The 26,587-nt window shown below is 36.1% G+C and overlaps 1 protein-coding gene across 2 annotated transcripts in view; it reads right to left on the minus strand.

Moving 5' to 3' along the window:
* Nucleotides 1–26,587, minus strand: part of LOC134212054 (adenylyl cyclase-associated protein 1) — a 61,032-nt gene that overhangs the window by 17,587 nt on the left and 16,858 nt on the right. Inside the window, exon 3 of one of the 2 annotated variants that reach the window (XM_062689558.1) lies at nt 22,212–22,390. In XM_062689558.1, the coding sequence (XP_062545542.1) occupies nt 22,212–22,390 (179 nt within the window). Of the gene's footprint in view, nt 1–4,117; nt 4,380–22,211; nt 22,391–26,587 lie in introns of those variants that run through there. The other variant, XM_062689559.1, reaches the window with a different exon arrangement.

The following is a 26,587-nucleotide window of genomic DNA, read 5'->3' on the forward strand; positions in this document are numbered from 1 at the left end:
CGAGCACAAGGTTGTTAAAGGTAGGAGTATTGCGTCTCTTTGTTTTTAATCCAGGCTCGTTAATTCAGAAGTATCTTGAGGAAAACTTTAGAAAACCTGAAGGAGTTTTTCTGGATATTTTGCTTTTAAGAATTCTTTGGAAATACTTCGAGAATACCTTTAGAAACTCCTTTGAAAAATCCATTCGGGAATCCTTTGGCTATTCTTTCAAGAATTCCTTTAGCACAAAACCTTCACAAATCACTCTACACTTTTTTTTTAAATCAGTTGCCTTCGGGTCACATCCGGGCCCTTTCGGGAATTTCTTAAAGAAACCATACGAGAAATCGTCCGAAAATTGCTTATAATAAATTTTAGACAAATTGTAATTACAATCTGATTGATGTAGGATACGGAAAAAGTTCTGAATTACATATTTGGAAGCTTATCTCAATTTTTTGTATATTTTCCAAAAATGTATCTATCATACAGTTAGGAACTTCTTCCGTATCGTACATCAATCACATTTTAATTAAAATGTGTCTAGAATTTATTATATAATGATTTATTATTAAAATGATCTTCCTATGCTGTGCTGTAGGATCTGTCAAAGTTAACACCGTCGTGTGTCTTCTTCTTATTTTTACTTGGATTCGTCTATTGCCAATAAATGACGAGCACCGTAAACATGGTGATCGAAAGGTTGTTGTCTACACTCTTTGCTGCTGCTGCCAACTGAAAGTGAATTTCATCGAAGTACACAAACAGTCGGTACCTCATTCGATTTGCAATACATTTGTGCGTAGCAGATTTCTTTTTTGTTAAGGGAGCTACCGTGCTGCTAGTCATGTTCAAAAAGCATAATGATCTAATTGTTACGCATACAGTTTTACTTAGTTTAGGCTGGCTTAATTAACAACTACCTATTACATCTTACAATGATCTGGAAATGCTAATATCATCTCCAAACTTAGACGTACATGCTATGATAGAATTAGTAGCAAAAGTAGATATGATTGTTCCGTTAGGTGGGCATGAAGAATTTTTTTTATAGAATTGGATTTGAAAGCGAGTGGGGGGGCAAAATTTGTGACGATATAAATCTCATAAATCTATTTTTTTAATTTTATTTTTTTATTTTTTTAACTAATTTTATTTGCTAATTATCTAATACATGCATTCATCTCTTAGACTAGGTGTTCCGTGTTTTCTTAATACTATCATCCTTATTTGCTATGTTACTTTTTAGTTATTATTAATACATTTCAATTGCCTCTGGCAGTTAGGATTTTTCCTCTGGTTTAATTGAACCATGTAGGAATTACAATGTTTTTAACTTAAACTAAACCTAACCTAATTTATACTAAGGGTACAAGGAGTTAATCGTTGCAATAGAAGATTGCAACGATTTTTGTCTAAAATTGGAAATTATTTTGTTGGACATTTGTTGCAATGTCTCAATATTAGAAATTCTATGAAGTTCATTGGTACTATACCACGGAGGCAACTTCAGAATCATTTTCAAAATTTTATTTTGAATCCTCTGAAGTGCCTTCTTTCTGGTATTGCAGCAACTAGTCCATATTGGCACAGCATATAACATGGCAGGTCTAAAAATTTGTTTGTAAATCAAAAGTTTGTTCTTAAGACAAAGTTTTGATTTTCTGTTTATAAGTGGATATAGACACTTAATATATTTGTTACATTTGGCTTGAAGGCCTTCAATGTGATTTTTAAAAGTTAATTTTTGGTCCAGTCCTAAATATTTGGCTTTGCTAGACCAATTACGACATTAGCAATCTTATACTTTTTAATCAACTGTCTACTAAGTGTCTACTAAAACAGTAGAATCATACGTATTGGAACGCTAGAGATGCTGTTATCCCATACAGCATTTGTGATCAACATGATTCACCCATAGTAACCCGGATTTTGAATAAAGAGTTTGGTCGGTACCTTGAATGTCAAATGTTTCATTTTGGAATGCTTGTTTTGAAAACTATGACAATTGGGCTACTCTGATGAAAAACATGGATAGCCGACACATAAAGTACCGTCTTAAAAGTTGATTCAAATGTAGGGGAACTGTTCCGTTTTCCATCTCACTGAACATATATTCATCTCAATGCAGCACCAATCTCATCACTTTTTTATAAATCCTTTACGTTTGAAATTATAAGTAGAAATACTTACGAGCTGCCCATTAAATAATAATGCAACCGACTAGCACTAGATATTTCACCGAGTTGAACTCGTCGTCAGCATGAATATTTCATAAATTATTCTCACTTCGTTTTATGTATCAGGAAAGCCTTTGAAACCATTCTACGTAGCACAGCAACCGGATACGGAATTAAAGCATATTGAAATACCTACTTTACTGCCGGTGGTTAAATGCCTAAAGCTCCGCTGTACACAAAGACATACTTTTTCGGGTCTATCTTATACAGCTGTATGTAGAAAGAAGCAATAAAAAAGCAGACAAATCTTTATATCTTCTGTAGAAGCCGCGATAACACTGCCGAGCATAACTTTCATCGGAAAGCTTTCTTACATGGCCGTCATGCTACTACTGCAAGCAGCATCATCATGTTGCAATGGAGCCACATAATGGAAAACACAAGCACTCCGCGGATAAGAGATACTTGAGAATGGCTCTACCAGAAAGCAGTCGACAGCGAAGCTTAATCCGGGGTAAATCTCTATTTAAATGTACAGCTGTTTGTACACATTGGAATCATAAGTCGGTAAGAATAATTTTGGTATTGACGTTTATCATTAAACTTCCGATTTAGAAGCTGCAATATGCGATTTGTATGTCTTTGGTAGCTTTTAACAAAGTGGCTTCGAACGTGTTTCACTAAAATTGTCAAATATCTGCGGAACTTTGATGAATTACCGATCTGTATTCAGAAATTCTCGGCAAATTATATATTTCTAGTTTCTGAAGAAAGCATGGAAACTTCACGTCATAAATAATGACAAGCATAATGCTTTTTAAACATATGTTCGGAACTTCTCCGGTGTCGGGTCTCAATCAAAGGCAAAGCCTGAAAACTAGAAGAGTTTCTAGGGCGGATAGTCCAGGTTTCATCAAAATAGGATTAATAAAAAAAATGTTATTGATTTGAATTCCGACAACATGTTTGTATATCATAACTTAGTACCACTTTAACCGCTTTTCCCTAGTTACGGTAAAAAACTGGTGTGGCCAAAAATAAGCCATTTAGTCTTAGATTGAATTCCCGGACTACATGCACCATTATTTCAGATAGCAATCGAAATAGGGATTTTAATAAAACATGAGTATCTCTAGTTTTCAATTCACGATGTAATCCGTAACAATGATATGCGGTGCATAGCATGACAACTTAAAAATTACTAATTAAATAAAATGATTTCGGCTCCGTAACGCAGCGCGTAAAATGAACTTTATAAATAAAAAACGTTAAAAATTACTAATTATATCTTAACACCAACACTCTTCATAAAAAGAAACGTGAAATATAACGATCAATTAAATGTATAAAATATCAAATCACAATTTCTTAATCTAGATAAATGAAAATTGTCCTCCTTCAATCGTATAGCACAGCTGCTCTTCAAGCCGGTCGCACCAACGATATCAATAGTGTGTCCACACTTTGTGGTCACCCCAAGCCAGCAAGTATGGGTAAACAGATTACACGACCCGCACAAACAGGGGAGGTGAATTATGTTTACTGTTCTTATTTTTTACTTTTTTTCTCTCTTCGTCATTTCGTAAACTTTCTTCATACATTTTTTTATCGTACTCAGGACCACCATCGATGGATGTGACCGTTCGGCAACACGCGACAACGTAACATGAAGCACACTAGCTGACCAGCTAATACCAGTGGTATGGAGGTTGACCGTAAGATGATATTTGACCATTCTCCATCATATGGAGCACACACTCAGGACTTTCTAACGATGGAAATAGCTTTTCGACGGAAGGATGTATACACTTTCATATGCTTAGATTTCAAATTTGTCCGACCGAGGACGATCGCCGTCCACGGAACTACTTCCGGTCCGGAATAAGTAATACATTTCAACCATGATGAGACCCCCAACCAAAAGGAAATGGGACACTGATCGGCCTATCGCGTATTACCTGGATTGGAACAATTTTTCACATCGTTTATGACTAACGTTCGCCCGAAACAGACACTTAGCGAATGACCCATCCGGAGGGCGTCGCGCGTTTCCGACACTCGGCTGCGGCAACGACAACACTGAAAGCTAGAAACCACACATTCATAGAGCCGGAGTGAGGTTGCCCCTTTCCTGGCACGATTTCACTGTTTTTCCCGAAAAAAAGAAAAATCACTTCATGGAGCGAGATCCGAAAACACGGCCGAGAAGAGCTTGCCGCAGCAGAATTTCATGTGGGCTGTGGCCCGTGTGCGGATTTACTACAATCGTAAGGGCGACTTTTTTGTGAGTATAATTTATGTGAACTAGCATTGCACTCAGCGCCGCGTCGGTCGTCGCGGGCAGAGCGTGAGCGGCGCCGTACACTATTCTTGGGATGAGCTAAGTATTCTGCTGGTGCGTATTTCAGGCACACAGTCAAAGAATGCCCCCGAAAACCTATGTTTGAGTGCGCGTGGCCCGATCGCCGGATAATAAGAATGTCACGTTAGTCGTGCGATGACATAATATTTTTTTTGTAGAAATTCGTTTGCCTCACTAACTGATTCAAATCTTTCTTTTGGTGTGAATATGTTTTGCATAAATTTCCACTATTGGGTATGTGATACTGTTGGTGCTGTTGATTATGGGTAAACTACGAATACTACTATTTAACACATTGCTGAAAGCATTTGGTGTACATACACCCAGGTATTTTTTACACGGTTTGGTTGTGGGGATTAAGACCTTGAGCTTTAATGAAACATGAAAAAAATACAAAAAAAAACAAAGAAATTTGAACTGGTTTTTAAACAGCTTGACCAAGAAATTAATGAATTCTAACCGCGTAAAAAGCCCTGGGTGTAATAGGAAGCACAAATTTGAATAATCCGCACAAAGAATCTTTCTTTAGGTTAATATCTTTCATATTTGTGGGTTGTAAACAATAGAGATTGATATGTTTTGAAAAATGGATGTCTTCAATAGATGTCTATCCCAGAAGTCCGATGGATTAGATACGGAGAACGTAAATTCAAAGCTGTGGATCGAACCGACAAAAACGATAAATCCTACGACTTGAAGGAGACATTTTATGAATATCTTGATAAAACCAATAAAGAGTGCAAAAAGCATGACGTGAACATTGTTATCGAAGACGCTAACGCTTAGGTCGACAGTGGGGACTTTTTGCGTTCCATAATCTATAGGGAGAGTCTTCGCTCCGATACCAATGAAAACGACCTACGGCTAGTAAATGCAAGAGGGACGGCAATCAGTAGCACCTACTTTGAACGAATACGAATGAATACTTTCGGATTGGGATACATATCCAGTATTTTGCGCACGATAATGGCGGCTGAATGAGTGCCTTCTTGACATTCAAGAGGTAGAAAATATTTACATATTTCAATCACAGTAGGCCTTGATTCATTGAAAAACATTGGCACTCATCCGGTATCAACAAACAAACGAATGTTCAATCAAAGTTAATTGCCTATTTCCGGGGATTAAACCACCCGACTTGGACGTTAATTTACAATGTTATGGAAACTCATATGTGAATATGTACGTTATGTGGAAGATATTGATTTGGAAAATGTATTGGAGGTAACCACTTTCCCTTCGATGGGACTCGAACCCATGAACTGTAGGGTCATGGGTTCGAGTCCCATCGAAGGGAAAGTGGTTACCTCCAATACATTTTCCAAATCAATATCTTCCACATAACGTACATATTCACATATGAGTTTCCATAACATTGTAAACAAACAAATGTCAGGTATTTATTTTACGTTATTCCACCATTTGGTAATTTTTGCCTTTCTCGTATTTTTTGGTAAATTTCATTATTTTCTAGGAATGAAGCAACAAGTCAATCAACAAGACAAGCCGCGGCGCCGGCCTCCAATCAAGCAATACTTACAATTGCGCTCAATGCTTTACGTGAACATCGACATCTCTTATACTCTCACCTTTCCCACTGACTGTGCACAATAACGTTCTGGCAGCATCTGTGCCCTAATACTCCACAAGCAGAGCGGCGAAAGTATCCTGACTGACTTAAGGCTTAAGGACCACACCGTAAGGTTGAAAAAGGCCAAATTTGACCTTATGTAGGTAATTATTGTGTATTGTGGCAGTATCTGTCGGAATATTATTGCGCACAGTCAGTGGGAAAGAGGAGAGTACAAGATGTGTCGATGTGCAGTGTGCACGAGGATCATTGAGCGTAATGCTTAAAAGTCCCCTATACTTTATATTGCTTGATTGGGGGCCGGATGCGATTGGATAGGGGAAACGGAGTTTATTTTAATGCATCCAGCGTTATGAACCCAGCCTGATACTACCTGGCTATCGCCTCACGCAGGTGTCCGGTTTCAAATTTCTTTTCCCTTAGAAAAACATATTATAATCACCATTGATTTGTCAATTTCTTGTGGTTCCATTCCTAGAAAAGAGAATATTATAAAAAAGGATGAAAAAAGTACAAAATCCTTGAACAACATAGAAGAAATACTTGACATTTGTTTATTTGTTGATACCGGGTGAGTGCCAATGTTTTTCAATGAATCAAGGCCTACTGTAATTGAAATATGTAAATATTTTCTACCTCTTGAATGTCAAAAGGGCACTCACTCGGCCGCCATTATCGAGCGCCAAATTCTGGATTGTTTCAAAAACTAATTGAAAATGCTGCGGTAAGTACGATTTCTCATTTTTTTCATAACTTTGAGATTTATAATCTCAAAAACTACTACTGGAAAAGCCGCAGATGGTGTTTCACACCTGAAAAAAAGAAAACATGTTTGAAAAAAATCGATTTTCCGATTAATCCCAAATCCCTTCCGTTGCAATGCTACGCTGTAGTCATCCAGGTACACAGGTAGGTACAATTTCTCAAATTATCTTGTTCTCCCTTAGGATCTGAATTTACTATTTTATGCTTGTGCAAAAGCATAATACCCCTATATCCTAGTGTTATATTTAAGTTTTTGGAACAATAACTCTCAATCCTAGTAGATTACATATTTATTAATAACTTTCTTGTTGCCTAACCTAACCTGTTTGGGCCAAAGTTTACAATCAATTACTGCTCGGGACGCAATCGGACAGCAAACGACAAAAATGCTACAGTATAAATTTATCGTTTTTTTTCGCATCACTTGTGCGAACGATGTGTTCGAAGAAATATACTCAGCCAGCATACACTCACGCTACCGACTGACACTTTTGCTATAATAAGCGGTATCATTCCTATCGACATATACTCTTCTTCCGTTGCACCGCTTTTATTAAATGTGTTGATTGATAAAATAAAGCTGATAACGATATTATGATTAGCAATACTTGGAAACACATCACACATCGAAAGATAAAGAAAGAAGGCTTCTAACGATGCATTTGGAAACATAGTTTCAGATTGAAGCAAAGGCAAGAAAAATTTGACCTAGTTCTATGGAAAACGTGTCAAAAACGCTAACATGGTTATGAGCAAAAAAAAAAGAAACGTTAGCTAAATATAAATTCATCTCGTACGGAAATTTATAACGAATACATCCTCACCGCTGAGAAGAGGCAATGATGACGTGAGGAAAGGATGAGATAATAATAGTAATGGAAATTTATTTTTAAATCCGTCGGTGAGTAATTATCACTATTCTGTAAACTCACCACTAGCCGGGAGCGATTATTACCATGCATTGGAGATGAACCTTGAAGATCTGAATCATGTTAGATACGACCTTGGTAGGATGCTTATATGCATAACATAGACATTGGGTGAGTTTGTTGATCCGTTCATTCGGGTCAGAGAAGTTGAAACATATGATGTTTATGGAGGCGGGGATGGATGATGCTCAGTTGGACCTACACACGGTGAGCTCAGGGGTTTAAGGTTAATCGAATATGCAGACTGACATGCTCCCGGTTGACTCATCGCGGTAAAACGGTTTATATCTATGCTATGAGTTGTATATACGTAAGTAGGCACTTTGCCTCGTTCATCGCATTCAATTTGTCAGAATGTAGTGGATGTGCTGTAGGTATGGTAAACGTAAAACAACGGATAGGGTACATCTCGTATAACCAGTGGCAAGTGTTTGTCGATTAATGAACATAATTAACTTTTGCTGTAAGAGTGCCCTTTAATTCAATTCCCTTACAGGGATTACAATGTAACGCTGGTTTATGCTTAATTTGTAGGATGCAACGTGGGTTCTGGAATAAACTGGATTCCAATCAGGTGATAAAACTTCAATGATTGGGTAATTTACTCGTATACATAGTAGGGCCGTGGGACAGTACACTGCCGTAATCTGTAAAAGTGACGTAACAGCCATTTTACAACATGCATGTTTTCCATTTTTCTGTTAAAGAGCTTGATGAATAGTACTCGTTAACACCATTTTTGGAAAATGGCGTATACGTCACTTTTTCAGATTACGGGATTTCCCGGGATTCCCGATTCCCGGGATATGAACATTAGTTCCCCGAATTTCCCGGGAAATGATTTTACGGATTTTTTATTTGTTACAAATATTGATCCTATGAACTAAATCTAAGGTACTGATTTATTATATTTGCTCTTCGTTCTCTTAATAAAACTTCGTTTTCAAAATTGATTTTCCAATACACAAACAAAAATCCTTTTCATGTCCCTATATCCACATATTATTTCTTATCAATGAAGTCATGCATAAGTAGAGTTGCGTTTAGGTAGAGTCGGAATAAAGCAATAGTGCTTGCGCAGAGCGACATGTTCCAAAATTACAGATCTTTGACTACTATATCGATAAGGAATACGTCATACCTCAGAAGGCGACATTGGGCCTAGGAGAAGATCTCATCAGTACACCGCAGACCTTATGCTTGAACAAGAGCTAGAATCTGCAAAATAAAGATGAAATCTCCAAATTCTCTGGGACAAAAAAGATAATGCTTTTGGACATGGACGGCAAATTTGTTCAGAATCTTCAACAATTCTATGTTTAGGAGAACAGGTGGTAAAATGAACACGTTAAGGGCTTGCATTGAATTCAATCATAAAACGAGGATAATTTGCCACTTGGTCCATCAATTTAATTCATATTCTTATTGCACTGAACATTTTTTTGCTAATAAATATAGATTTCCTTCGAAATGAAAACATCGAAATTTCGTATGTACAAAAATAGTCCATGTAAAATGAAAATAAACATCGCTTCTAAAACCCGTTTGAAACATTTAATTTTTTTAACTCTAGCACTGTATAGGGTAAATCACTACTTGGGCCTATGGACCCGATTCCCGGCCCACTGCACAGTGTTTTCTAACCCAAGAATTCGTGATCGAAAATGTTTTGGCCATGAAAAGTTGATTTTAGAGTCTCAGTGACTTCGGAGAAAAGTTTCAGTATGTTAAGCTTTTTTTTTTTGACTAAAAGTGAGATGGAAATTCTCTTTCCTCTGATTATGAAGATACATCATTGGTGTCTTCGAGAAAGTTGTAGAAAAAGTTTCTACGATAAATTTTGCTATATAAACTTTATTTCTATCTGCTATAGAAATCGAGATATGGGTCGTTATTTATGAACGACCACCAAAAATCAGGTTTTTCACGATACTTTCGTCAATATATTTTTTAGATTTTTCAAATGTTCTACAAAGATGTCCGTCACGATGAAAAACATGAACCTTTCGAAGACAGTTTCATTTTATTTTCAATATTGACGAAGTTATTGGTGATTTTTGGTTCAAAAATGAGCATTTTGACATTAACTGCATACATTTAGGGGCAAAATGGGGCAGCATTTTATTTAGGTAATGGAAAGTATAACTCATGCACTAATGGTTGCATTGCAACATATATGTGACAGAGCTTGACATAAGTGCCGTATGGACATCTTTTTCTTCTTCTTCTTGTTATATATCAAAATGAATTGGTCTGTATTGTGCATAACTAAGAAACGGCTGGATAGATTTTCTTCATTCCTTCAGCAAATTTGTTTATCAACATGTCCGAAGGATTTACAGAATATTTTCTCATGTAAAAATCTCGACTAAAATTGGAAAAAATATGAAAAATTTAAAATAAAATTTGTATGGAAATTTTTAAAAGGTAGATCATAACACGCATTCTCGCCTACTGTGCAGGACAACCTCTGCAGGGTCATCTTTACACTTACGCCAGACCTATAATTTAGCAAAATACAAAATTTTCTAAATGATTATTGATGGATGTTTTACAGAACTGACATGAATTTCAAATTGCGCGGGAGGAAACAACGCGTAACTATAAAAAAATCACCAAAAAGTCACGTTTACAGCAACCCGCGTAAAAAGCGACCCTGTGTATTTGGTACAATTGCATTATTTTAGAAATCACCATACAGCCAGGAATGTTAATGAGAGGAACTGCAGTATCGTTTAAATCAGTATTCTTTATTGAATGGAAACTATGGTTAGTGACGCCTCAAACATCATAAGTTTAAATATAAGTTTATGTAAACAATTCGAAGGTACTTGTTTTACCTATTTACTTTTCGAAATATCCCGGAATAATAAAAAGCCGGTTTGCTACGTCTAAAACATCACAATATTGCCAAACAGGTTAACAGAAAAGTGCTCCAAAAATTTCATTTAGATCATTTAGATCCAAATCATTTAGAACTCTCTAGAAATACCAATATCCCGATATATTGGCATTTCTCTGTAAAATATCTGTCGATTCGATAATATTTTTCAAAATTTGGACATTAAGACAAGACATAGGTCTGGCGTAAGTGTTATTATCATGAACTAGATGACCCGGCAGACGTTGTCTTGCACAGTAGGTGAGAATGCGTGTTGTGATCTGCCTATACAAAATACCCATACAAATTCTAATTTGAATTTTTCATATTTTTTTCAGTTTAAGTCGTGACTTTTACATAAGAAAATATTATGTAAACCCATCGGAAATTGTGATGAAGAAATTTGAACCCAGCCGTTTCTTAGTTATGCGGAATACAGACCAATTCATTTTGATATATAACAAGAAGAAGAAAAAAATATCCATATGGTACTTACGGCAAGCTAAGTCACATATATGTTGCAATGCAACCGTTAGTGCTTGAGTTATACTTTCAATCTCCTAATTAAAATTCTGCCCCATTTTGCCCCTACATGTGTGCAGTTAATGTCAAAATGCTCATTTTTGAACAAAAAATCGTCAATAACTTCGTCAATATTGAAAATAAGAAGAAACTGTCTTTGAAAGGTTCATGTTTTTCATCGCGACGGAGATCTTTGTAGAACATTTGAAAAATCTAAAAAATATATTGACGAAAGTATCGTGAAAAATCTGATTTTTGGTGGTCGTTCATAAATAACGACCCATATCTCGATTTCTATAGCAGATAGAAATAAAGTTTATATAGCAAAATTTTTCGTAGAAACTTTTTCTACAACTTTCTCGAAGACACCGATGATGTATCTTTATAATTGGAGGAAAGAGAATTTCCATCTCACTTTTAGGGGGATTAGTCAAAAAAAAATTTTTTCAGGAGTATGGAGCTTAACATACTGAAACTTTTCTCCGAAGTCACTGAGACTCTAAAATCAACTTTTCATGGCCAAAACATTTTCGATCACGAATTCCTGGGTTAGAAAACACTGTGCACTGCACAGAAAACTAAGGATTTACACTTTTTGGAAGCCGTAGGTTTATAGTTGATAATTTAAAAAAAGTCTCCCATTTATTTCGCACAATACTCAATATTTTCTACCATTTATTTCACTCCTAATTGGTCCAATTATAGATAATAAAAATGTACATTCCGAACAATCGCTCTTCGTTGCTATACACCACTGAGCCGGAGTGAATCTTTTCACTTTTACAAAACGGTATCATCAAATAAACACCTACCTGAAATCGTCACACTTCTCGATACAATCATTGTTCGAAGCTGTTAATCACCACACAACAATTCTAAACTCAGGCACTTCAATCCTTTCTATTTGTTCGTTACACCAGAACTTATAAAAACACATTAGAACACATTTAGAAATGTAACCTTACACCGACCCAAAATTCACCTCGGCCTAAGAACTTCTAGCCGCACCGTGCTGCCAAAAGACCAGGAGCCTTTTTTAGTATGAAAATAATCCTTCATCGTTAAGAGCAAATTGTCTAATACGTTGACGCTATCATGTTATTTATAATTCTCTCGATTTCAAAAAGTGAAAAAAATATAGTTTTTAAGCGTTTGGAAGTAATTTGGATGAGTGAATATATCTTTTCAACCAAATAAAAAATATTATAAATAATACCATCTGGCATCATGTCGGCGTTGAACGTGCATATTTTTGTTTACGTCGCATTTTCTACCGTCCCGAGAGAGAATGAGAGTAAGATGTTGAGAGATTGAGCGAAATTTTGCTTAGGCCGGGAACTGGTTTTGAAGTGGGCCGGAAATGAAATCGCTATGACTGAAATGAGTGCTGGACCTCGTTAATTTAAATCAAAAAAAGCTTTTTCAAACGATGTTCAGCAAGAATAGCTATTTTTAAGCAGAAGTGAACCCCATTGCAGTATTGCACGGCACACGAAATTTAGGAAAAGTTGCTTCCTGTCATAAATATCAATTAAATAATGCAGTCGTATGCATGTTAGGCCGGGAATGGGGTAAGAAACCCTATACATAACTAATTAAGATTACTACGAGAGCCTTTTGAAAAATCTGGTAGGGTATCTGTTCCCATATTAATAACAGCCCGTATATTAATCCCAACCGTCGATAAACCAAATAAAAAATCAATTTGATTAAAATTTCTCACATCGTATGGATACAATAATGAATAGACCACCTTTTCCAATGTTTGGAATATTATTTAAAATTTCGTTTGAGTAATGATTTAGTTCACAAGACTCAAATTATTAAAAACAAAATTATAAAACACATTTATTTTCATTTTCCTACCTCTGAGCTGTTGGTTTGATGCACTGCTCGATTGCTACTAGCAGATTCATCTCATTTCACGCCGTTGTTTTCCACTCAATTTCAAGCTAAAACAAATGTATCCTTTCAAAATTCACTTCACAACACATAGAGCACATCACATTTTCACTATAAATATAATCATATTTGAAAAACCAACGCGATTTCCTATAGTTTGATATAGGTTTATTTCGAACAACGTCTAAATTATCCTTGTCCGTATTCCAAACTATTTACATGGCTTGCAGCATCTGCAAGGGTTGCCGACCTAGATTTTTATTTCAAAAATGCTTGAATGAACTTTCATTGTGAAATTCAACTCTTATGTTTGTAAAACAAGGTATATCGAAGAGATAAGCTATGACAAACATAAAATTAAATTGATAAGTTGGAAAACTACAACAAAAACTGGAATTTTGTAATTATTTTTCAACTCAAATACAAAACATTGAAGAATTCGGCATCACTGCAATCATATCGTTACGTATACACACAAGTAATAGTGTGCGTATTTTATGTTGGAAACAGTATTATTGATATAGGTACAGGCATAGGATTAACTGTTTTTGAATGTTATTGAAATAGGTGCATGGCAGTGATGATGTTTTTTGGCTAAATACTTCTATAATGTGACAACAATTTCATTTTTGAAGTTAGCAAATTGTTTTCATTTAAAAATGATGTGATTCGAGCATAATTATTCTCATGTTTCTTGATTATTGGGTGAGAAATAAATGCATTTCATATACGCATTGCCTTATTGTTATTGATATAGGAACAGATACCCTATAACTTTTGAAAAGCTCCTAATTATCAAAATAATAAAAAACTAGTTTTGAAATATCAGTTATTTTTAAATTAGACTTACATATTCAAAGTTTTATCGTGGTTATTTGATATGGTTTCTTTCTTAAACTTCCGCTTCACAATTGCACAACTTGTATCATAAATTTGAGAAAGTTCGATACAAGTGTTCATTTTTCCTCCATACATGCCTTGTGATAAATAACTCTTCCTCTAACGATCCAAACAATAATTTTATTATTTACCCCTGCAACATCTTTCTGCAGGTTGTCCTATTTGCCGCTGTAGTTGGAACCGGTTTGAATCAATGTTATGATGAATTTATTAAGAATAAAGCTTGCGGAAAAATGGTTGAAAATTACATCAGACCACAGATAACAGACATCCAGGCTAGAACAAAGTTTACTCAAAAAGCTGTGTAAATCAAAGTACGTTAGAATACTGACTGTGGCAATACGTCGTTTGGTGGCGCTAGCTGTCTTTCATGGCGTCAAGCGTACTAGCTGTCAATTTCATCAAACAAACATTACGCGCCAAAATGATACCAAGATCAGTGATGGGAAATGTCAAAAAAACGTCATGGCATTGCTATTACTAATTTCGTAATAACTTTTTCCAAAAGTCATTTACAGTTCGGATTTTTTGATCAACATGTAGTACTTAAAGGGTTTTAGAACTTTGTCGAACAGATCATTGTTCTAAATACAAAGTGTGAGCCATGAGAGCGAGATTAAAAAAATGTCACGGAATGTCATGACATTAATGTCATCTGACACTAATTCGGCTCTCACGCCGCCAATATCATATTTAGAGAAATTACCTATTAGAGAAAGTTTTCGGGTCATTTGAAGGCTACATGTTTATATGGAAAACATTATTGTAAATGACTTGTGAGAAAAGTTATTAGCAAGTTAGTCCCATGACATCGATATGACATTTCCCGTCACTGACCAAGATTGCCGCCTCTTCCAGCACGTGATAACTGTTGATGTTTATTTTTCAGGCACTATGGAACCAACAAGGTAAAAAAATATTTTTTGCAAAACACTTTTTCATACCTTCAAACAATCTGATTCAATTGCCAAGTAGAGTTTCTGCTACTCAAGCCACTTCTCATATTGGTGAAAAAATATATGCTTATAATAGTTTTAACTACTGTCGAAGAGAGATAGTGTTCCAAAACAGTTATTCAGTTATATTCCTATACATAACCTGAATTGAAAGACTAGACGGGAATGAATAATTGAAAAATCATGAATATATTTGCACACCAAAATCTGAATTCTAGTTACAGCAAAATGAATTGCTGAAGTATGTCCAGCAATCTAATAGTTTACTGTGATCAGCATCAGCATCAGCCCTGCCCTGATTTATTATTTACGACGTTATTTTAATATAGTTTTTAATGTAAATGAATAATATATATTGGAATTGGCTCACCAAATTTCCGTTCTGGAGCAGTTGAAAGGCAGAACTAGTGTATCATAAAGGCATCATCAGCTTCAAGGACTTCAGGAAATCGTATCGCCACAACACACATGCAAGTTGATTGTGAGAATCACATCGTTTCTATCCTGTGTCTGTAGTGCGCACCAAAACAAATAGTAATTTTGATCATGACGAGGTACGGGATATACTGTTACTGAACATTCCAGTAAACGTGTGTGGACTTGGTGCGGAGTGCAAAGGAGTCCGACGTCTAATTCTGCAAGGTGGTATTGAATTCTCGCCAGAAACGTTTCAAAACGAATTCAACTTTTTTGCCGGAGCGCTTCAGATTTGTGGCTAGAGAAGGTGCAAAAATGGTTGTAGTAAGTACGACAGAAATACAATGTAAAGGAATGTGAAAGAAGTTAAAAATAATCCTGTTTTGGAAATATCAGCGAAGTCTGACAACGAGGAACTTGACATCGGAGAGACTGCATTTGGAGCTTTAGTTTTTGATGCGGTACCAAACGATTCGAACGGTATTACGAAATCTTCGAATCAGGAACTTGATGGCACGGCTTTCCGGATTCAATGACCACTTCGTATAGGTATTATGTGCTGCATTAGCTCGAACAATGAATCCTTTTTCCGTCTCGCAAAATGTTGGCCAAAATATGACTGTGGCTAATGGAAAGGGTCACAAAACAAACCATGCGCTCCATGATGGCAGAGAAATCGCTTGCGTTAGTGTGAGAAAGAAACATCACATATGGAATCAAAACCAGAGTGAGGAGGAGGATCTGTTGTTTATGTTTATGGTGGGTGGTGGCGCCCAGAGTGTATGTAATTAAGAGTGGTGACACTGTCAGAATTGGAACAAAATTCATCTGTCATTCACATACAAAATCGTGTTCCAAACGAGCAGGAGACCTGTCAAATGCGGTTCATGTCGCCACTCTTAATTACATACACTCTGGTGGCGCCTAAAATTTTGACAGCTTCTTGATGAAAGAAACTATGCGATGCCAGCGCCTCCACGAGATTGCCACTTGTGTTGCGTTTCAAAACGTCCGTTAAATTCCTTACACAAGATTGAAAACGGACTAGTATGTCTGTTCTCTGTGATCATACCCTATTTTTACGGCCTCGTTTGATATTTCGCATTGTAATAGCTACTCGTTCGGTCCCAAACCCAAAATATTAGCAGGTACCTTGTTTTATTTCGAGGAAACTTGTGCATGGTTAACAAACGCCTTAATAAAGTTTTAATAATTGAACCGGTGCCAGCAAAAGTGGTACATAAACCATTTTTGTCAATTTTCAGTTTTTTACACGAACGGATTATTTTTGCAAACATCTAGTAAGGGAATAACGAAAAAGTGATTTTTGGGAACTTAATCTGGAGATAGGCAAATTTTATTTTCTGGTATATATCACAATGGCCATTTCGTTGCCAGAAAAAGTGGTACATGTACAGTTCCACCCACTAAAATCAGCATATTTAAAATAAAATTCGGGAACATGACTGTTTTCACTTCGGATTTTAATCCTATTTTAAATTTCAAGATAGTTTTCTGAAGTTTAGAATGATTTTCAAAATGTACATGTACCACTTTTACTGTCAACGTTTTTCGGTTTCTGTTTCCTTTTGTTCCCATTAAAGGTGGTACATGTGCAATTTGCTCCAATAAACTTGAAATTTGTCTTAAACTTCGCTTATTTTTCACTACTACACCCAACCAGCGGATGGCAGATTTTAATACAGTTCTGCATAAGAACCTTACAGAAACTGTATAATAATGTGGCATATACAATTTTTGGAAGATTTTTATACAATTGTTGTATTGAAATCTTACAGATTTGTATTATATTCTGTATAAAAAGCTTACAGAATTGTATATGCCACGAACTTATACAATAATTGTCAGATTTGTTTTTTGGGTGTATCTTTAGGTACATCGGTCATAACATGTTGGTACAGTTTAGTTGCAAAAAATTGCAAATATGAATTTATTATTCGATGTTTTTGGGAAAATGCGTCTCCTGAAAAAATTACTCAATGTAACATGTACCACTTTCGCTGGCACCGGTTCATATAAATGAACCGTTTGTTTGAGAAACTGCATATGTAACATTTTTGGCCAAAATGAGATTTTTATATATTCTGAATCCTCGTCCAAAAATACATATTCTGGCAAAAAATACGAAAAAAAAAATTTTGTTCAGGAATGTATGAAAAAAAATCGTTTGTTTGAGAAACTACATATGTCCACGTACTTTGAAGAGCAATTGTGGAGTACTGCTTACATTTTTTGCACTGAAAGTGCCCCAGGGTGTTGAGTTTTGCCAAAAACTATTGATCTGTATCGAAGAAATCGAAAGATTCGGTGCAAATTTGTTAAAAAACAGTTTTTTGTTGTTTTCTCGAAATAGTGTAAAATGGACTTATGCAGTTTCTCAAACAAATGATTCAAATATAGCCAACCGTTCATTGTACCACCTCTTTCCCTATATGAGGCCAAATCCACTGAAATTGAGCGTTTATTATTATTCTCAGCAATTATATGCTGTGAAAGTTGTTCAAGTTTATGTTTCGTGTTTTTCTTTAGTCATAGGGTTAATTATTTAGTTTTTCATTTCAAGGCTTTCATTTTTATTAGACGTATTCATGATTTCGGAAAATATCTGAGATTCAACGCGTCAGCTCATAATCGCTTTCGCATGATGAGATATTGTGTCACCAGCACTAAATTGAATTCCGACTTCCAACGTTTTACTTCCGAACTTACTTCTGACATCATGAACTACAAAAAAATGGGTTTGCTACCAACACATTGTCGGAAGAGCGTTTGGAAGTGTGGAAATCGAGTGGTGCCAGCGACAAAACAAGCTCGATTTTGTGGCAGATAATACCGTCCAGTGCTGCATATTTGTTTTATTTTTCCGTGTGAATCTCGTCGGAAGTGGGCCTTGCTGCCAGTTTATCAGCGTCATACAAACAGTTTTGGTCTAAATGCACAATATGCTTTTCATAAACTTTTCAGCCAAACCGGACAACCGGATTTTGAAGTGGCTAAAATTGATTGGTTTGAAATACTTAAATTTTATGCTACAACATGGAGATCAAGTATACGGCATACTAGAATCATTTTGTAATGCATCCTAATAAAAACAAAGGAAAGACTAAGTTATATGAAAAAAATTGCAAGTATCTTACTTTTGTAATGTATTTCAACATTGAGCTAAATCTACTTAAGAAAAGTTATATGTGTAAGGCGAAATAATCTGAGTTCCAAAATTTATTTTTGATAATAATTTTGAACACATTTCTTTCGATTAAATCGCTTAAAATTATTTGCCGGGATCCCGGGCAATTTCGATTTTATTTCCCGTTTCCCGGGAAGTTGATTCTTGGTAAAATTGAAAGCCCTATTTTTATTGCTAAAGTCTACAACTCTCTTGAGTTATTATTGCTAGAATTATTACAACTATTCATAATAAATTATAAACTAAGGTGAGAGCATGCAAAGTAGCATAGCATAGTTACGGTGTACTTCGTTGATTGGACACTAGTGATACTCATGTTTTTCTTTTGAAATCCTTATTCAAATTGCTATCAGAAATCAAGGTGGGTGTGGTCCTTGATTTCAATCTAGGATAAAAATCAGGGATTGCTACTCCTGGCCACCCCCATTTTCACCGTAACTTGGAAGGGGAAGAAAATGTTGATGTAGTACTTAACGGGAGGCCCCCGACTCAGTGACACCCTCATAAGTACGACGGAGTTGGATATTGGGGAAGGTATTCGTTGGGTCAGGATTTGCCTGTAGCTGACAATGTGATCGTGGTAGATCTTACACCGTAACACACCACGCAAAGGTGTCTACCCAGCATTACGGGGTACTAAGATGAGAGCATGCAAAGTACACCAAAACCTATATCTAAAGCTTATTATCTAACTTAGGTGTAGGTTGATCCTAGTGGAACATAGGAACAGAAGAAACACTTGGTAGACGGTAGTGAATCACCAACAGTAGGAATGCAGCAGTTAAATTATGTACAAAATGCTAATGTCTACAAATATCCTTTTTTTTCGATTTTAATTTACCGGAATAAAACTCACGAAATCAACGTGATTTTTCTTATAATAAAGAGCTCATTACGGTATTTGTAAGTTTAAAGTGACGTTCAACAAATCAAATCATTTGGCTGGAATGCGCGCTAGAAAAAAAAAACATAGAAACAGGAAGAGGGATGTTTATTTATTCCTTATTAAATTTAGTGGCCACCCTTTTACCAAATTTTCAAATCAAATCAATCGTGAGTTGAAACACACTTAACTCACCATCTTCATCGTTAAAAACAGTGATTTGACGATCGACACATAGAACAATGGATACTTTTGAGCGTGTTTTTTCAAACGCTTTTACGAGCGAAATGATTTTTTTGGCGAACAAGTGAAATGATCCGTTTTAGCATTTGAAACACATACGTGATGTACTCCTTTAAATTAGCAAACGAGTTTCCTCGCGCGGGAGGTACACTTTGCCCAGGGAATCGAGAATATGTTCCACCTGAACAAATCTAGATCACACTCATCAACGAACACCTCGCAGGGGTTGCAGAATTCACTCTGTTCTGAGAGATAAGCCAGCCGAGGGCAGCAAATTTCTGTAACAAAGATAGTAACAACAATCATTTGTTCTGTTCTGTTCTCTATTGATAATGACATATGACGATAAAAAGATCCATAACTTATCGCAACCCGATACAAGTGCAATCGAAACAGATTCCGAGAATCAGCCTCCACCGACAGGATGATAATAAAACGCGTTGATCTGCGTACTTATCTATGGTTGGCTGGAGATGAAAGATGGTACGTATGGGAGAAGCCGAATGAACCATGAATATTATCATCAGCTTGTGTGGTCCCACCTTTCCGCGAAAATAGGACGAATGCGGTGAGCCGAGCCGGGATGGTAGCCAGAATTCCTGAATGTAACCTAACCGGTGAGATAAGTTTTCGACAGGTCCAAGAAGGCGTGGCGAGCACAGTAGGTCAATTAGATGGAAGATTATTTGTGGATCATTCGTCACCTGCGTGTTTATGTTTAGTGACGTGCAGTTATAGACCGAGAAGAATGGACACATTTGCTATGTGCTGTATAAGCCACTCTGGGCTTAAATTCAACATCAATAAATAAAGCTACATGTTGAACCATACCAGCACATCAGAGGATTCATCTTTAAAAATGCAAAAAGCGCGGTCTGGAAATCAACCCATCTAGGACCAGAGGGTTGAGGGACATTTACGCTTACCACTTACCACTCATTTACAGAGTAGTTATTAATAATCAAGTTCCTCCAGGAATTCCTTCAGGATTTTTTTTCGAAGTTGCTTTAGGAATTCCTTCAAAAGTTTCACCAAACATTCCTCCGAAAGATTCTCCACGAATGGAAGAAGGTTGGTGAAAGTTAGCGTACTGGTTATTTGATATGTATCATACGACATTTCAGCAACCAGAATCGTCCCGAAATATCTTCTCTATGCTCCTTAGGAGAGCTGGGACTATCTCATAACCTCCAGAGCATCCAAAAGACAGTGGTTATTGAAACTTTCAGCATTCAAAGAAGAAAGTCCCTAAACCACCACAATTAATACATCCGGTGCAAAAGCTATAAGAGTAAAACAACCTTCAGTTAAATGTTGTGCTATTAGTGTTGAGTGAGCACTGCAAGTACCACTTAACATACGTTGTGTGGCTGTGGAGCGGTTCTTCCTAGCTAAATAATAGGTTCACACAGTTTACGACAGCTCGCCAAGGTCTCTAACTTGATTCAATCATTCTATGGTTGTCAACATAGAGAAAGAAATGGTACAGCATTTATCAACTCACTATTTCAGGCAGTTATTCTTTTTTCGAATCTCGAATGAATTCAGCATGTGTGGTGTAAGCTCCAGGCAACCTTTGATATTCGTGATACTTTATTGGCAGTAATTTATCAAACATGATTGTCATCCTATTGGCACCACCCCTATTACCATCCGCAATGCCCATTACTCGGAAGCTTCACAACCGAAGTGCTTGATTTTTAGTACATGATTAGGGTTCTTTTACAAATTACGTTACGCTAAAATTGGCAATATTAAACCTCCACTTACCTCATCTAACGATTTTTTTTTGTGTGGAAGATTTACAAATTCGTATGAGCCATAACGCACCGAGAAACCCCCTCCCACCTGCTAAAGCGTTTTGCAATTTGCGAATGGGCCCTTATGTATCTGTCTAGGTTTCTAGTGATATATAGAAAATTAAGGCTTTTGATTGGAATGCGGGCGAATAATAATCGAAATCCTTTTTAAATGGTTAAATAAAATTGTGAACATATTGTATGAGGTTCCGTCTCTTGCACACGTACCCAAATTGATAATGATGTAATTACGAATTTCGATGACTTAACTTGTGAATAATAATTTCGGTAAAAAAACATACACTGAATTTAATACTCACAGTTACAAGTTCGAATACTAACTGTACGACACATACATTTTAAATTTGAAAAAACATATTATAAAAAAAGAAATTTGAGAGATACGATAGATTTATTATAGGTGAAAAAACAAAAAATAAAACGCATCAAATAACGTACACTTAGTGATTGAGGAAAATAAGACACCATTAGCAGCTTTTTAATTCATTTTTCCACTGAAGACAAAATAATATGGAAGATACAATGTCATGCTAAAGCTCAAGTTTTAGCAGCAACATAAAACCAAGGTGTATAAATGGAAGAAAAAATTAAGAACGTAAACGACCACCGAATGGCTAAGGAAGCAAAACAACATCTAATAAAAAAGTTTAACACAGTATGATGCATTCCAAACCTGGGTACACTTCGTCGTCCTCCTTAGCCACCGACGGCCCGAGCGGATCAAAGCGCACTCGATGCTCTACAGCGGCGTGGGCCGCATTCAGGAGATCAGAGAAGAACCGGTGCCGTCTCAGCGCCAACTCGTCCCGGCCGATGGGTGTCGTGGGTGGTTCCATAATGCCACCCTCCTCCCTGTTGCACCCCGACGAGCGCAGTTGCGATGCGTTAAATGGGGGAAAATAAGTACAACACACATACAGTTCGGGTACACGTAAGGATCAGAGGAACGGGTTATGTTGCACTCTATAATAACATGCACGTGCTCTTCCTCCTGAACCGAAATCTGATTGTGGCATAGCTTATTGGGGTTGATATGATTGTAAATCGCTTCAAATCTGCAGCATAATGTGATAAGGATGATGTGGGGCGGATATGTAAACGAAAAACTGAACACTAGGCGTAAGGTTCGGAAGGGAACAAAGGCTGAGTTGCTGCTATTGGCTGATGTGAATGCACTGATACCTGTTTGTTCTACGGGCTGAAGTGTATATTCGCGGTATTGTAACAAAAAGCAGAATGTTCTATCATTCGTACCGAAGCATATCTCTGTGTAATCTTTGTAAAAATTACAAAAACTTAAATACGTTGAGGGCACAAAAGCAGACGGAGCTACAGTGACTTGAAATGTTTAGATCTTCTGTAGAGGTTTTTCGTTTTCACTAAGTAGAATTAAAGGATAAGAACATATTTCATATTTTTCCAACATAGGAATCGGGACCATTTGGGTAGTACCCCCTATTTCCGACCGTAACGTTAATAACTCGACTGCGTTTCAACCAAATTTGGCTATTTGAAAATCCTTTGCCTATAATATATGTCATTTCTGTAAAGCACTCGTCGATAATCATTTAGAAAATTATAGTATTTGGATACATCATAGGTCTGGCGTAAGTGTTATGAAGATCATGAACTAGATGACCCGGCAGACGTTGTCCTGCACAGTAGGCGAGAATGCGTGTTGTGATCAACTTTTTAAAAATTCCCATACAAATTCTAATCTCAATTTTTCATATTTTTTTCAATTTTAGTCGGGATTTTTACATGGGAAAATATTCTGTAAGGTCATGTTGATGAACAAATTTGCTAAAGAAATGAAGAAAAGAGAAGTTTTCTCGAAAAGAAGTTAATTTGTGAGAAAGGTCCCAGAGGTTATCAAATATAAATATGATTTGCTTACAGATAATTATCCAATTATCCAACAAAGCTTTTTTTGCTCCCTTCAACCATTTTCAATGTACTCAATAATTTTTTTTACGCTGAATTCATATACATATTCAGATTGACTGTAACACGTCCAGTTTTTGAGATAAACGGGTTTTAATTCACAAAAGTACGTATTTTTATAGAAATTTGGTTTCTCTCCTCTGCAAAGCTGAATTTCGGCTCCTCACTTTGAGAATAAAACTTTAATTTTGTAGAATTGGCCTTGTAGAATGCATGTGGGTTGTTGGATTTTATTTGGCACGTTCATTTGTTGTGAAAACGGAATTTAATTAACAAAAGTATTTAAAAAATGGTTTCTCTGCTCTGCAAAGCTGAATTTCGGCTCCTCACTTTGAGAATAAAGTTTGAATTTTGTAGAACAGGTGAATTGTGGAGAATTGAATTTAATTTACAAAAGTACGTATTTTCAAAGAAATTTGGTTTCCCTGCTCTGCGAAGCTGAATTTAGCTGAATGAGCTGCAAAGCTCACTTAGAGAATAAAGTTTGAATTTTGAAGAGAAGGCCTTATAAAATGCATGTGGGTTGTTGGATTTTATTTGGCACGTACTACATGTGTTGTGAAAAACGGAATTTAACTAACAAAAATACATATTTTCATGGAAATTTGATTTATCTCCTCGCCAAAGCTGAATTTTATTTTTAAAATGAAGTTTGCCTTTCAAAGAATGGGCCTTGTAGAAGGCATAAGGGTCCTTGATTTCAATCTAGGATAAAAATCACAAAAGTATGAGGCTTACTACTCCTGGCCACGCCCATCTTCACTGTAACTTGCGATGGGAAGGAAGTGTTGATGTAGCACTTACTTAATGAGAGCCCCCGACTCAGTGACGCCCTCAAGTACCACGGAGTTGGATATTGGGGAAGGTATTAGTTGGGTCAGGATTTGCCTGTAGCTGACAATGTGACAGAAATTTTACTTAGATTGGAGATTATTTTAAGATAACATCAGGGGAAGGTGGGTAGAGTTGATCCCCGGGGAGACTTGATCACCCCCTGTTTGAACTAAAGAAGTTTTGTTCTAGCTAAAGTAGTTTTGTTCTAGCGTATTTTTTAGTATAGATCCTCTAGACAAATGACCTTTATGTGATGAGTTATTCTTTGAATTGACAACCTTATTTATTCTGCAGGGCGGTTTGTATGTTTTGAACTTCCTAAAGATTTTTTATTGGCCACGCAAAATTTGAACAACTTTTCATAACAATGCCCAAAGTCTTTCGTTTTTTCACAGCAACAAGCCATAAATATGCTTTTTGATCTGAACTGATTAAAATGTCAACATTCCATCAAAGTTTTGGAATATTTGGATTTGAAGTTATTGCCTCAATATGGGGACACTTGATCCCCCGTTAGTCACCCATACAAAAATTTTGCCAAGAAATTCGAAAAAATATAAATCTGTTCTTAGGCTTCTAATATTTTGTAGATTTGACGGATTTGATGAAGGGTTGGCAGGAAAAATGATTTATTGCGTAGATCTTATAGAAAAGGGATCAAGTCTCCCCAAATTTTAAAATTGCATGTGCTATCGAATTCAATAACAAAAATCGTTCATGTATACGCACAGCAATTCGATAATTCTGCGTATTTTGAAGGAAAAATATTTAAAAAATCTGAGGGCACCTTTCTAATTTTATCAAAGCAAGTTCTTGGATCAATTTCCCCCGAATATTTTAAAAGTCGATTTTTGACAGCACTCCAAAAAATCGATTGTGTATCAATAACAACAATAATTTAAGGACTGTCATACATCAGTAAAGTTAAATGCTATATTTCTTAGAGAGTCTGTGTGAAAATCGCGTATGTTTATTTATTTTTGGTTGTGATACATCGGAAATCAGAAAAGGGGATAAAGTCTACCCAGTCTCCCCTACAATAAAAAGCATATGTACATATGTGCCTTATCGAAACGAATATTGTTTGAATTATTATATTTTGATTGGTTTTAGGAAAAAAATGAAGATTTTATTAGCCAAAAAACAGCGTGCCGTTAATTAACAGAGAACATTATGATTGAAAATACTGTCGTAAAAAACTTGGATAGGTTAGAATTCAATTTTAAGATAGCATACTTTTTATACAAGCTTAGTATACATTCCAAAAATGCTAAATTCGTTTGAATATTAATAAAAATACTATTTTCTTAATTTTTGAGTGTAGAATAAAATCGATTTCTAATGTTATTGGAACGATCAATTTAGATACGGTTTTCATCGAGTGATTGCTATTGAGTACTGGTTGGTAGGGTTATCTTTTCGCCAGCATTTAGGGGTTAAGGGTTGTTATCAAAATTTCGATCTGGCACTGCAATTCTATCTATCCAGCTTTTTATTATAGCTTCAGATCAACTATGGGGATTCAATTTTGACACATGCTGTGTACAACCTTTATAGCGTCGTTCTAGTAGTCATTGAAACATTTTCAAATGTCAAAATTTCTGAAATAATATTTACGTTATTGAAGCATTTTATTTCCTTTTGCGAGGGTTTTCAAATTCAAATGGTGTGGTGTATCTATAAATATATTTGGAACCATTCATAAATCAAATCATACTGAATGTTGCAAATGGAAGGGATGTTGCAAGGGAAATGGACAACTTTTTCCTAGTTAAAAGTCTTGAAAAAGACGTCATATCTTGTATCTTGTGCGGATTTGGTAGCTTTTTGTGGAATGTGCCATCTTCTTCCGACTTGGAAAAACCTATTTTATTTCCCTCGTCCGCTATGAGTGGGTTGATCTCGTTGTAGAAGAGGTACACTTCCGAACAGGAGTAGGTACCGTAACCGAATTGGACAAGAGTAATTCACCGACTGAGCTCAACTTTGAGGAAATGTTACGTGATCGCCGTGAGTTCAACGAGGCAGAATGGCGTGTGGCTTTCCAAGAAAACAAATATCTCCATTTTCATTCCATTCCCATTCTCCATTCCATTTCCAAGAAAACAAATATCTCATCTCAACATCACAAATATTCTATTTGAGTAATTAATAACGAAATTCTGAATTTAATCGAAAATACAGAAACTTATGCAAGAACCAAAAGGTGTTTCTTTGTGACCATAATAACAGCTCGCGATCCCCTTACGATTGTTACAACGTGGAATCATA

Source organism: Armigeres subalbatus, chromosome 2 (assembly GCF_024139115.2).
Source record: "Armigeres subalbatus isolate Guangzhou_Male chromosome 2, GZ_Asu_2, whole genome shotgun sequence".
In the NCBI taxonomy this organism is placed as follows: Eukaryota; Metazoa; Arthropoda; class Insecta; order Diptera; family Culicidae; genus Armigeres; species Armigeres subalbatus.